At 36.7% G+C, this 14,554-nt stretch overlaps 1 protein-coding gene across 3 annotated transcripts in view; it reads right to left on the bottom strand.

The window, feature by feature from the left end:
- TDRD3 (tudor domain containing 3) overlaps positions 1-14,554 on the bottom strand; it is a 196,667-nt gene that overhangs the window by 84,016 nt on the left and 98,097 nt on the right. For all 3 annotated transcript variants that reach the window (XM_078147647.1, XM_021006397.2, XM_078147646.1), the window contains exons 9-10: positions 5,606-5,762; positions 2,063-2,188 (exon numbers count right to left, since the gene is read on the bottom strand). In XM_078147647.1, the coding sequence (XP_078003773.1) occupies positions 2,063-2,188; positions 5,606-5,762 (283 nt within the window). The remainder of the gene's footprint in view (positions 1-2,062; positions 2,189-5,605; positions 5,763-14,554) is intronic.

Genomic DNA, 14,554 nt, shown 5'->3' with positions numbered 1-14,554 from the left:
TCGTCTTATTCATATGTTATTAAAGAGTATAGGAGGACTTAGTGCCCCCTGGCTAGCGCTGTGGAGGCAGCACTGAGATGAGACTGCAGGCCGGAAGAGGGAGAAGAAACTTCTAAGAAGCTAGAAATTGTGGAGGAGTTTAGTTTCTGGAGATAAGACAAGTGTTCAAAGTGCAATAAGCCAGCCTGCTTGAATAATAATGTATTCTTAATGAAAAGAGTCTAGTACTCCACCCTCCTGACTTTCTCAAGGCCACAATATTTTCTTAAATATTGAGCTCTGATGCTAGCTTCCACTTCTGATTTGAATGCTTCATGCTTTTTCTGCACTATTGCCTCAGAAACCTGTATTCTTGGTAACTGAGTCCACATTCTATAATAACTAACTTGATGATTGCCCCTTAATGGGGTTAGGAGAACATCATGTGCCAGGAACAACACAATGCCAAACAGATGACTTTATACTTGATCCTGGAGGTAATAAGGAGCAACTGGATTTTGGAGGGGTAGTGAGGTGGTGAGGTATGGGGTTGTGACATGGACAAATTTGTGCTTTGTGAAAATCGCTTTGGTAGCTGAGTGGAAGATGGATTGAAATGGAGAAATTTAAGGGTAGGGGAGCAACAGTTGACATGTTAGGGACCTATACTAGGGTGGTGCTCTGTAAGTAAAGGTTACATATGAGAGATTCTGTGAAGATAGAAACAAGATTTCACAACAAATTGGATATGTACGGTGAGTTCAAAGGAGGAGGTGAGTAAGACACTGAAGTTGTGAGCCCACAAGAACGGGGGGATGGTGATGACTTTTTCAGTAAGAAAGTTCAAAAGAGGGGTGTGTTGGGGGAGGGAAGATGGGGCAGGAGGTAGTAAATGAGTTTTGCTTTGGATATATGCTGACTTTGGAATTCCTACTGGATAACCATTTGAAGATGTTCAAAAGGCAGTTGGGAATGTATGACTGAAATACAGGAGAAGCACAGGCAATCTGAAAATCATCCACATAGAGATGATAACTAAATCTTTTGGAGCTGATGAGATCATTAAACAAAGGATTCAGTTATCTCTATGCAGATGACCTTCATATTACCAACTTTCTTCTGGAGCCATGAGGAATATCTATGGGTAGTGGGAGTGACCTGAACCAGGATAAAACAAAGGAGACAGAGAAGAAGCAGTAAGACAGGTAGGAAAAACAGGGGAGAAAACTGTCATGAAAACCTAAAAAGAGAACATCTGGAAAAAAGAGAATAACAGTGTCAAAGACTAAAGAGAGAGAAAAAAGAGGAGAAATGATCATTAAAACTAGTAACTAAGAGATCACTGATAACTTTAAAGACAGAAATTTCAGTTGAATGATGAAGTTCGAAGCCAAATTGCAGAGTTTAGAAGTGACAAAAGAAGAAGCAGAAGTACCCATGTAGATGGGCTTCTCAAGGAGTTTAACTAAAGGGAAGTAAAGATATAGGATGATAGTTAATAAGAATGGTAGAAACAAGTGAAGGTTAGGGATGAGGGACACATGGAAGTGTTCACAGGCAGAAAGAAAGGAATCAGTAAAAAGAGATTGGAAATTAGAGACAGGGTGAAGGCAATAAGTGGAGGCAATCTATTGGGGAGGATGGTAGGGGAAGAGAGCAAGGAAACGTGTAGAGGGGATTGTCTTGACAAAGAGAAGGGCCACCTCTTCATGTCAGATGGGAGTCAGAAGGAGATAATTGGGGAAAACATCTGAGTGATGTGAGATGAAGAAGGAAGAAGAAAAAACTCAGGGAATGGCCTCAATTTATTTCTATAAAATATGAGGCAAAGTCTAAAAGGTTTTAGTTTTGCCATGTTGGAACAACACAAAGGACTGAGAGTCCCAGTGACAGGCTATATCTGCTTTCTGGAGATCAACCTAACAAAGTACAGAAACAATCATTCACCATCAGGGTGGCCACACATATTCATGAAAACTGCTGGAATATGGTTATATGTAATCACACTTCTTTAAACTATCTTTGTTTGAATAATCCCCCAAAAGGTGTGGTTTTTAAGTTTTTTATTTTAAATTTTACCTACCTTCTATGTTTAAAGACCCCATTTTCGACTCCAAGAAATCAAATAACGTGCTGGGTGCAGATGGCCTGGAATTTCCTAATTCCTCTTCATCTTCACATCTTCCTCGTCCCCTGCCTTTTCCTTTGCCTACAGATTTTAAAAAGATGTTTTTTAAATCATGAACAATATATAAAAGCCAAGGAAATTGAACTGTTTTAAGAGAATGTATCACCTCCACTATAGTCTACAAACAAGATAGCTGTCTATAAGCAAGATAGTATATCTAGTATATTCTTTCTCAGTGTCTGAGAGAGGCATTTTTCCCCTAGGAACATTTTCCCCACAGATGATATTTAGAAAAACAGTGCTCTTCTCTACTTACATTTTTAAAAAAATCTTTTTCTCCCCATCTTTGCTTCTTTTTAATGGGAAAGTCAATGGTGCAGTTAAGAATTTGAGGATGGGTGGTGGGACACATATGTTTAATCTTAAAGCATCATTTAATGGACAGTGCTGTCTACTCAACTCTAGGCAATTACAGGAATAACCTGTGCTCACTCTATCTACCATAATGATGATCACAACAGAAAGAGAATAAAGTGCAATTTACTGTTCTAAACTAAACTAAAAATCAGATCATTAGATCTGATCATTCCAAACCAAAAATCAGTTCATTTGGCAAGAGTATCTACAACTAACCAAAATATGAAAGAAGACAATAGGTATTAGGATAAGGGCCCTTTCCCTCAGAGTTTTAAAATCTATTCTGTATCCTAAACCAAAAAATTCAGGGGGAAAGCCTTTCAATAAATAAATTTTCTAAGTATTTTCCATTGGGAGTTGTCTTTGCCAAAGTGTTCACTGGCTTTGGTCCTTTAATAAGTGGGTTTATTTGGCTCCAGATCCCTGAAAGTGAACCCACAGCAGATGCTAGAGTTCTTCAAAATATCCAGGAGCTTCTTCTCTCATTCTTCTGAGAGATGCCATAAAGAAAATTGATATGGCCAATGAGTGAGAAACTATTACATAAAAAAACTGAACAAGTACCCTCTAGCATAGACCTCCTTAAACTAAGGGTTTTGTCAATGACAGGCACCATAAACAGCTGAATAGTCCAATGCGGTATAATCTTTCCCTGAGAAAAGATCTCTTTTGTAGGATCCCCATATACATTCAGCTAGTTAGGTCAGTATCATCAGTAACAAATCTGCCATTAAACTGAAGATGGAAGAATATATCAACATCTAGGTATTTTGCAGTCACAACAGTTTTATCAGCTTTTAGGACATCCCTTACCTTATCAATATATATTGAGAGGAGGTATAGTAGAAAAAGAGCTACTCTCAGAATCTGAAAGAACTCTATTCCAAATTGGCTATAACCCTGGGCTAACACATGTAATCTCTCTCATTATCCTAGGCAATCTGCTAAAACTACAAGTTGTAGAACAGCTCCAGATATGCTTTGGTAGAGGAAATCTCCTCACTGGAAATTCTCGATACCAAAGAAAAGTCTTTACCATCCCCAAGCCAGTTCTGATAATGTTTCCATGGTCAACTCAACTGACTACATACAGACACTGAAATAACTTACCTTTCTGAGACTGTGTAAGTAGAGGTGAGAGAAGGTGAGTTTTCTAAAGGAGAAAAGCTAGGAGAAAGAGGAAGAAGACTAAATCCACTGGACACCCCATAGATGGGCTAAAGAAAAGAACAGAGAGGAAGATGCAGAAAAAGAGCTGTCAGAGGGACTAAAAAAGAATTTGTATAGAATAAGATGAAGTCAGGCAAGGAAAGAGCAAGTTCTAAGAATGATGGGAGTGCTCAAGTGTCAGTTTTGCAAAGAGAGCAAGAAAAATAAAGACTGAGAAAAGATCTAGGCATATACGTATCTAAGGTCATTTGAGAAGTTTTAAGAGATAGATTTCAATGGGATGAAGTGAAAGAATTTACAAGTGACTAAGAAGGGAATGAGGAAGGAGGAAATAAAGACAGAGACTACAGATTAATCTTTTTAAGAAGTATGACAGTCAAAGGAAAGAGAGAAAGAGGACAGTAGCTATAATGGGCAGCATGAATGAGCAATTTATTTTTCCATAAGAGAAATGATGGTATGTTTGAGGGCAGAAGGGAGGCGCTAAGAGGAATATACTGAAGATGTTAAATGAGAGAAGGAGTAAAATTAAGAACAAGATATTTCAGGAGTTGAGAAGTGATGGTACATTATTATTTTTTAAAAAAGGAACTTAACCTATTTGGATCTAACATAAGACAAAGGCTGTGGAAAAAGCTGATGGAATCTAATGGGTTAAGATAATGCCTCATTACAAGAAAATATGTGAAATAAAGGTGAGTCAAGTAGTGGCCCTTCTTCTCAAGCATATTCACAGAGACAAATAAAGTATGAATAAAGTCAAATGGCCAATTTCAGTATAAACTTTTAATGTTACAAAGAAGATAATAACTAACAAGTAAAAAGGATAAAAAGGGGAGCATATGACTGGGAGACTGTCTTGAGAGAGACAGAACAGTACAGTGGAAAGAATATTGGCTTTAGAGTCAAACACAGGATTCAATTCTCAACTCACCTAAGTGACTATGGGTAGTCACTTAACCTCTTGGACTATTCTTCACTTGTAAATCATGATGTAGAGGGGTTGAAGTACCTGACCTCTAAGGTCCATTCCAGCTGTAAATCTCTGACCCTAGAATCATGATCTCTTCCCACTGTCTTTTTTCTGCACAGACTGAAGATAAAGCTTGAGAACAAGTTACATCATCTATTGTTGTTGGGGTTTTTTTTTTCCTGTTCTTACCTTGCTACTTCCCAACATATCTCTCTCCTTTTATTCCTTTTCTACTAATGGCCACAAGATGTATTTGCCTTGGGATATAGAGTCTAAGCTGGAAGAGACCCTACAAAGCACCAGGTCCAATCCCATTTCTTTACAAAATGAACAATGGGGGGCAGCTAGGTGGCACAGTGGATAGAGCTCTGGCCTTGGAGTCAGGAGGACCTAAGTTCAAATCTGGCCTCAGACACTTGACACTTAATACTTAACTAGCTGTGTGACCTTCGGCAAGTCACTTAACCCTGATTGCCTAGCCAAAAAAAAAAAAGAACAATGGGCCCAAAGAGGTAAAGGCACAGAGCCAATGACTCTGAAACCCAAAGTTCAAATCTAGCATGCTTGCCAATAATCCACACGACCTCTTCAGATGCTGGGAGTTTGGGGCCAATAAAGACTCTCCTATTGAGTTACCACTTATCATAGTAGCTGGTGGTGTTATTGTTAAACCATTAGGTAGAATTGGTCAATAATTCATTACTCTCACATATTACTGATCCCAGGGAGTTGTACAGGTTCTACAAGCCTGAGGAATAGTCCAATAGGAGGATTAGATGATTTCAGTCCAACAGATCAGATCAAGGGTACTGATAAAGAGGAAGAAGACACATCCCCTGAGACTGAAAGGAAAAGTAAATTTCTAACTTCTTAAATATAGTATATTCTTCTGAAAAATAAATAGCATGATCTGATAAATTGCTTTATAAAAATAATACCTCTCATTGGTGGACCCAAAACAGGTTTCTGCTTATTGCTACTGAGAAGAACATTTAATGCTGCTTCTAAGTTATTGCCATTATCCATAAGGGCCTGCCTGGATGCTTCTTTACTGAAACCCATTTCTGTTATGTGCTTCAGAGCCTTTTCATCAACCTAGAACAAAAAAAAACATACAAAGAAGTAACAAATAAATTAGAATTGCAATTCCATTAAAAAGCATGGCATGACTTTAATACTGATATCTAATGAAAAATTTTATTTCAGGCTGAAAAAATATTCACAGAAAATAATTTATAAAATATTTGCTCTCATTTAATACTGAGCAAAAGGCCCCCCCCACCAAAAAAAAGAGAGAGAGATGGTATTTTTTCCTTGGCTTTCTAAACAAAAGTTTCACACAAAAAAGTAAACTTGTTAAATGACAGCATGTCTAATTTGAAAATATTTTAGACAATAAATAGTACATTACTTAATGAACAATCTATGTGCCATCATTTATACTTCTTCGTCCAGACTAAGAAGGAAATAATCCTATAGATAGTAGCATTCCACTAGAAAACAGAGGTGTGTCAATCATTGCAATATGGAAGCAATAACTCAACAAATTTTATTATTCCTTTGCTCTGTATTCTTTTGTCCTTCTCCACATTTGCCTGCAATCAATTCGACCTGAATCTCTTGACATTATTCTCAAGTCCGTATGATGGGTTCACATTGCACATTCCTCTATTACAGTCATTCCAAAATTTCTGGAGCAAAAGAAAAACAATTCATAAAGGTTGCTCCAGATGGTGACTACACAGAAATTTCCTTAAGCATAATCAGTTCAATTCACTATCAACTCACAACATGAAGTAGGGGTGAGGTTGAGGAGAAAACAAATGCTGTAATGGAACTGGAAGCTTTTGGTTGGGAGTTAGATGGGAAAGCAAGGATAGAAGAAACAAGACTTAGTTAGCTTGACCCAAGCACTCAAGCTAAGGAGTTTCAACTTAAAATTTCTTTTGTCCCCATGCAGGTTAGAAATTTCACTCAGATATCACCACATCCAACAACTGACAAACTCTAGCTCTAAAACACCACCAATAGATGTTACACTCTCCTAATATCATGAAGCAGGTACAACAGGGATCAATGACCAACAGCAGTCAGGCTTGTTCACAGCAGGAGTTTACTTTTATCTACTCACTGGCTCAAATAACCTGAGTTCTACTTAGCAAATACTTAAATTACAACAATGGTAATAGCAGCATGCCTCTTCATTTTTAGTCCTCTTCTCTCTTTCTTCTCCATTCCCAAAAGGGAAAAGAAAGGAGCTATTTACTGGCTCCTGATCTTCCTACTGAGATACACCTCCAAGTCAACATTAGTTCCATCTTTTATATTATTGATGTTCAGTAGCTGTTTTCAGTCATGTGTGACTCTTCTTAACCCCATTTGGGGTTTTCTTGGTAAAGATACTGGAGTGGTTTGCCATTTCTTCCTCCACTTCATTTTAAAAATGAGGAAATCGAGGCAAACGGGGTTAAGTGACTTGCCTGGGGTGACATAGCTAGTACTGTCTGAGGCCAGATTTCAAGACAGGAAGATGAGTCTTCCTGACTTCAGGCCTGGCACTCTATCCACTGCACCTCCTTGCTGCCCTCATCTTTTATACTATCACTTCCAATGCTTCTTGTAACACATGCCCCAATATGTTCCCAAAACATGTCTCCTGTTTTCTTCTCCAAAAAAATGTTAAGAGTTCCACAAACTGAGTTCTCTTAAGGTTGTAGATTCTAGGCCCATAGGTTAATGCTGCTTTGTAAGGTTGTCCTAATTCATTTATGATTAGAATTCACGCGACTTTTGAGTGCCATGAGTACTTATTAATATTAATTGATAACAGTTCAAGTAGGCACTTCTCTTAAACAATCCTTGAAGTACAGAGAGACCTTACAGGGCCTCAAAAGAATACCGGGATCAGTGAAATAAATTAGGTACGAACTATGATACAAATTCATCTATATTACTCTACAATTCATCAATATTACAAAAGCATCTTACCTCACAGTAAATTCTACCTTTGGTAAATGTAAAAGCTACAAATATTTCACTAAGTCTAATAACTAATATATCAGGAATAACTTGTCACTATAGATATTATGTGAAATGCACAAAAAGAAAACTTAAAATTTTAAGTTTGGTTTGTTTTTGTTTTAACATATGCTATGGTACTCAAATTATTTTAAAGTGTTATCATTTCTGATAGTAATACTGTTGGAAGTCCTACCAAAAAAAAATAACAGTTTGAAATATACTTAGAAAATAATTTTAAAACATGAAATTATCCACATCTTTCACATTTTAAAGCAAGATAAATACTCTAGTAATTGACTAAGCAACATTAACTGTAATATAAAATATATTCAAGATGGAGTTTATGACCTTATCTCCAAAAGATTCATCTCCTCTGACTTGATTTTCTGCTGGTAACTCCCCCATTTATCCTGTCTCCATATTTTAAATTTTGGTATATTAGTGATTTTTCTCTCTCCATTGTTCAGATATACTCAGTTCTAAGTCCTATCAGTTATACCTCCACAATATCCTTCATATTTCTCTCCTTCCATAGTCACTACCTCAGCACAGACATTCATTAGTATTCACCTGAATTACTACAAAATCATCCTAATGAGTATTTCCACTTCTGCTTGCCTCAGTCCAAAATGTCCTTCACACTTTTGTACGATTCATCTTCTTTATGCGCAGATGCTAATCAAGTAACTTTCATTCCAAATTCTTCAATACCTCCCTATTGTACACTGGGTAAAGGTCAAACTTCTATGTCTAGAATTCAAAGGGCCTCCATGATCAGGTAATACTTTTACTTTGTAGCCTTTTTTCATATTATTCTCTCCACACGATCTATGCTCCAGATGAACTAGACAGCTATCTTTTTATTGATAGAATTTACGTGATTCTCTCTTTCCACCTCCCCCACTACGGTTTTTTTGCCTGATGAATTCTTACCTATTCTTTAAAATCTAAAATACCACCTCCTTCAATAAACCTTCTTTACCTTGTCAGTCCTCAATTACATTTCCCCTCTCAAACCACAGAAAACACTATTTTTATCCAACTGATACACTTATGAATTACCTTGTAATAGTATTTTAAGAGAATATAGCTTCTTGATAGTAGGTTCTAAATCATATCTAATCTATACCATATCTACATATCACATATTATATTGTAACCAATATCATGTCTAACTTTGGACCCTACCACATAACACAATGCTTAATGTTCACTGGATTGAAATGAGTTCTTACAATAACACACGGTATAGCTTATATAAACTTTAAAAAAAAAGCCTTTCAATTTTTTTGAAAGAAAAAAAGGAGTGATTTCCCAGATATTTAAGACACCTACCTTGCCACTAAAATTTTTTTTTTTTAATAATTAGGTGTTTTTTCCTACTAATGGTGTAGGGCAAAAAACTTGCTATCTGAATGGTTAGTGGCAAACCTTGTGTTTACAGATAAAGATAACTGAAGGCTATATCCATTCAATACTTAAATTTAAATTATTTCAACCTGTTTCCATAGTTTTACATGTTTACCTAGTATGCTCAGAGCCTAAGTAAGAAGAATTATCTTATCAAAAGAGAAGTATGTAGAAAGCTATGTTCTTAATCATTACAACATTGAGTATTAGCTGCTTTCCCATAAATTAGGAAGGTAATGTCCTAAAAATAACATTAAAATTCTGAATAAGTTTTTTTTTTCAATTCAAACTGGGATTTTTTGTTTGTTTGTTTAGATAAATATCCCTAAAGAATATCTTTAAGGAGGGAGGTAGAGCTCAGATAGCAGAGTACAACACCAAGAGCCAAGCTCTCTCAAATTCCCCTCTAAACAACTCTAAAATAATGCCTCAAATCAATTTCTAGAGCTGCAGAACCAACAAAAGGTCCCACCCAAGACAACCTGGAGGTCAGCAGGAAAGGCCTGTCTCACCAGGGTGGTGGCAGGCTGCAGATGTACAGTGCAGGCAGTGCCATGCCTTGGGGGTGGCTGCACTGGCCTCAGAAGCAGGTTCTGGAGATCTCAGCCCATAGTCCATGGTGGTAGCAGACAAATGGTTGAAAAGAAATTGCAGGAGATCCTTTGCTGGCACTGTATTCAGGACCCTGTAGCACTGCCCATACACAGTTCCAGGTCACAGTCCCAGGAACAAAGGGAGTGATAATATTTGCAGCTGGAGAGGAGCAAGGGCTTAGATTTTGGTTCCAGGGAGAAAAGGAGTGCTTGTGGTCACCAACAGAGGAGTAAGGATCCTAATCTCAATTCCAAGAGAGAGGTGAGCACTAACAATTGTGACTGTAGGAGTGAGGAAAGCTGGTTTAGTCCCAGGGTCAGAAGGAGTGCTAGTACTAGTGGCTACTGAGGAACAAGGTTCCTTCTTGGGTAAAGACCAGAGAGAGCCAGGAGAGCAGTGATCATAACTACATTAGAAGAACAGAAAACCTACAGACCTCCAGAAATAGCTCTGAAAAAAGCAGGAAGAAAAGCCTGAAACTTATGACAGTTTCTTATAACTTATAACTTGAGAGCAGAGCCCAATTGTAAAATAAATTTAAGAGCCAAGAAATAGGCTGGAAATATGAACAAACAACAAAAAGTAACCTGACCATAGAAAGTACTATGAAGACAACAATGCCAAAGCAGCTACATGCAAAGCTTCAAAGAAAAATGTAAATTGGTCACAGGCCCCAAAAGAATTCCCAGAACACAAAAAGGATTTAAAAAATATATATTTTAGTTTTCTCAAATTACATGTTAAAATAATTTTTAACTTTTTTTTTAATGATTTATCCCTCCCTCCCTGCTTCCTCATAAGGTAAGCAATCAGATACAGGTTATACATGCGCAATCCTGTACAGTATTTCAAAAAGGACTTTTTAAATCAAATAAGAAAGGTAAAGGAAAAATTGGTAAAAAGAAAAGACTGTGATGAAGGAAAATTATGAAAAGATAGTCAATGGTCTGGTAAAAGAAGACAAAAAAAATAGTGAAGGAAATAACACCTTTTAAAAAAAGAATTGACCAAATGGTAAAAGAGGAACAAAAATCAACTGAAGAGAAGAACACTTTAAAAAGCAGAATTGGACAAATGAAAAAAGAGGTAGAAAAATTCACTCAAGATAAGAACTCCTTAAGAAATAGAATTGGCCAAACGGAAAATGAGGTACAAAAGCTCACTGAAGAAAATAATTCCTTAAAAAGTAAAATCAGGTAAGTGAAAGCTGATGACTCCACCAGACACCAAATAATAATAAAACAAAGTCAAAATAATAAAAAAAGTTGAAGAAAATGTGAAATATTTCATTGGAAAAACAACTGACCTGGAAAACAGATTGAGGAGAGATCATTTAAGAATTATTGGACCACCTGGAATCCATGACCAAAAACAGCCTAGACATGTACACAATAGAAATGACAATTTTACTAAGCTAATTTACTTATTCAGTGACATATCAATCAAACTACCAAAAAATTATTTTATACAGCTAGAAAAATGATAACAAGATTCATTTGGAATAACGAAAAGTCCACAATATCAAGGGAACTAATGAAAAGAAATGCAGGGGAAGGTGGCCTAGCCATTCCAGATCTTCAATTGTATTATAAAGCAGTAATCATCAAAACTATTTGAAACAGAAAAGAGTGGTAGATCAGTGGAATACAATAGGTATGCAAGACATTACTATAGTAATCTACTATTTGATAAAACCTAAGACCCCACCTTCTGGGATAAGAACTCACTATTTGACAAAAACTGCTGGAAAAACTGGAAAAGAGCATGACAGAAACTAGGCATAGACCAAAAATCTCATACCATATATATCAAAATAAAGTCAAAATGGGTTCATGATTTAGATATAAAGGTTGATACTACAAGCAAACTGGGAGAGCAAGGAATAGTTTACCTGTCAGATTTACAGAGAACAGAAGAATTCATGACCAAACAGGATAGAGAACATTATGAAATGCAAAATGGAAATTTTGATTACATTAAATTTAAAAGTTTTTGCACAAACAAAGCCAATGCAACCAAGATTAGGAGGGAAGCAGAAAACTGGGGAAGAATTTTTACAACCAGTACCTCTGATAAGGGCCTCATTTCTAAAATACATAGGGAACTAAATCAAATTTATAAGAATACAAGTCATTCCTCAATTGACAAATAGTCAAAGTATATGAACAGACACTTCTCAGATGAATAAACTAAAGCTATCTATAATCACCCTAAAAATGCTCTAAACCACTACTGATCAGAGAAATGCAAATCAAAACAACTGTGAGGTACCACATCATACCTATCAGATTGGCCAACATGACAAGCCAGGAAAATGATAAATGCTGGAGAAGATGTGGAAAAATTGAAACACTAATGCATTGTTGGTGGAGTTGTGAAATGAGCCAGCCATTTGGGAGAGCAATTTGGAACTATCCCCAAAGGGCTACAAAAATGTGCATACCCTTTGACCCAGCAATAGCACTTCTAGGGCTGTACTGCCAAAGAGATTGTACAAATGGGAAAAAGACCCACATGTACAAAAATATTTATAGCAGCTCTTTTTTGTGGTAGCGAAGAACTGGAAATTGAGGGGATGCCCATCAATTGGGAAATGGCTAAACAAGTTGTGGTATATGAATGTAATGGAATACTATTGTGCTCTAATGATGAGCCGGGAGATTTCAGAAAAACCTGGAAAGACTTGTACGGATTAAAGCTGAGTGAAGTGAGCAGAATCAAGAGAATGTTGTGCATAGTAACAGCAAAACCTTTTTAATTTGATGTAATCAGAATACTCCATTTTATTTCCTGTAATGCTCTCTACCTCTTGTTTGGTCATAAAGTTTTCCCTTATCCATAAATCTGACAGGAAAAATATTCTATGCTTCCTCAATTTGCTTATGATACCACCTTCCATGTCTAAGTCATACACTTCGACCTTACCTCAATATATGATGTGAGCAGTTAGGTCTATACTTAATTTCTGCCAAACTGCTTTCCATTATGGGATGACTGTCTTTAATAGATTTAGCCCTTCTCAGCAATGCAAGGATCTAAGACATCTCCAAAAGTCTCAAGATGGAAAATGATATTCACATCCAAAGAAAGAACTATGGAGTTTGAATGCAGAGCGAAGCATACTATTTGCTCTTTTTTTGTTTTCTGTTCTATTTTGTTTCCTCTTTCTTGTGGTGCCTTCTAGTGGTTCTAATTCTTCCTTACAACATGACTAATGTGAAAATATGTTTAATAGGAATGTATAGCCTATATCAGATTGTGCACCATTTTGGGAAGGGAAATAGGAGGGAGGGGAAGAAAATTTTAAAACTCAAAAGCTTATGGAAGTGATTGTTGATAAATCAAAATAAATTAATTTTTTTAAAAAAAGAATTATTAGACTACCTGAAATCCATGATCAAAAACAGCCTAGACATACTTCAAAAAATTATCAAGGAAAACTGCCATGATATTCTAGAATCAGAGGGTAAAACAGAAACTGAAACAATCCACAAATCACCTCCTGAAAGAGATCCATAATGTAAACTCCCAGGAATATTACATCCAAATTCCAGAGCTCCCAGGGTAAGAAGAAAATACTAAAAGCACTCAGAAAGAAACAATTCAAATAACATGGAGACATAGTCAGGATCACACAAGATTTAGCAGCTTACACATTAAAAGATCAAAGGGCTAGGAATATGATATTGCAGAAGGCAAAGGAACTAGTATTACAAACAAATATAACCTATCCAGTAAAACTGAGTATAATCCTTCAGGGGAGCAAAAATGGACATAAAATGAAACAGAGGATGTTCAAGCATTCCTGATGAAAATACTACAGCTGAATGGAAAATATGACTTTCAAATACAAGACTCAAGAGAAGCATAAAAAAGTAAATACGAAAGAGAAATTATAAGGGAATCAATAAGGTAAAAATGTTTATATTTCTACATGCGAAGATGATAATCATAACTCCTAAGAATTTTTATTATTATTGTTAAGGTAATTAGAAGGAGTATAAATAGACATAGAGCATGAGCGTGAGATGATTATGATGGGATGATTTGTATTCAGTGGAAAAGCCACTACCATTTTCCAGGAGCAGGATCCCAACAATATTAAATGGCAATACCAGGGAGCCGAGTATGTTACAGAGTCCATCAGTACATTAACATCATGGAAAGGACCAAGGTTCACTTGAAAGATTGAGCTATGCAGGTCATTATCTCTGTGCATTCTGCTGATGCCCCTATGTTCTGGATGGGAATGAATTGGAGAAATACAATAATTCCCTTAATATTTTCAGTAATGCCACCTGTACTACCAAATGCCTTGCTCCCTTGGTCAAGGTCATTCTTGACAACTCTAGAGTTGTGGAAGGACTTATGATCACATTCCATGACATGACTACTACTTAGAAGACAGAAGACAGCCCCTCTGGGGCGTTGTGGTGAGATGAGCATGGTGCTGCCCAAAACATCATCCCTGTTTCCACTGGTGCTGTTAATGCTGTAGGCAAAGTCTGAGCTGAATGTGAAACTTACAGGCATCGCATTCTGTGTTTCTACTTCAAATATATCTGTTGTGGATCTGATCTGCCACCTGTAGAAACCTGCCAAATATGATATCAAGAAAGTGGTGAAGCAAGTATCAGAGGTCCCCTTGAAGGGCATCTTGGGCTGCTCAGAAGACCAGGTTGTATTCTGTGACTTAATCAGCGATATTCACTCTTCTACCTTTGATGCTGGCACTGGCATCACCCTTAAAGACCATTTTTTCAAGCTCATTTCCTAGTACGAGAATGAGATTGGTTATAGAAACTGCATAGTAGACCTCAAGATCTTCATGGCCTCCAGGGAGCAAAGTGGAAAAACATGGT

Source organism: Phascolarctos cinereus, unplaced genomic scaffold (genome assembly GCF_003287225.1).
Source record: "Phascolarctos cinereus isolate Bilbo 61053 unplaced genomic scaffold, phaCin_HiC Scaffold_7;HRSCAF=346, whole genome shotgun sequence".
NCBI lineage: Eukaryota > Metazoa > Chordata > Mammalia > Diprotodontia > Phascolarctidae > Phascolarctos > Phascolarctos cinereus.
Note: the sequence above shows the minus strand (reverse complement) of the source record. Positions and strands in the feature narration are given on the sequence as shown.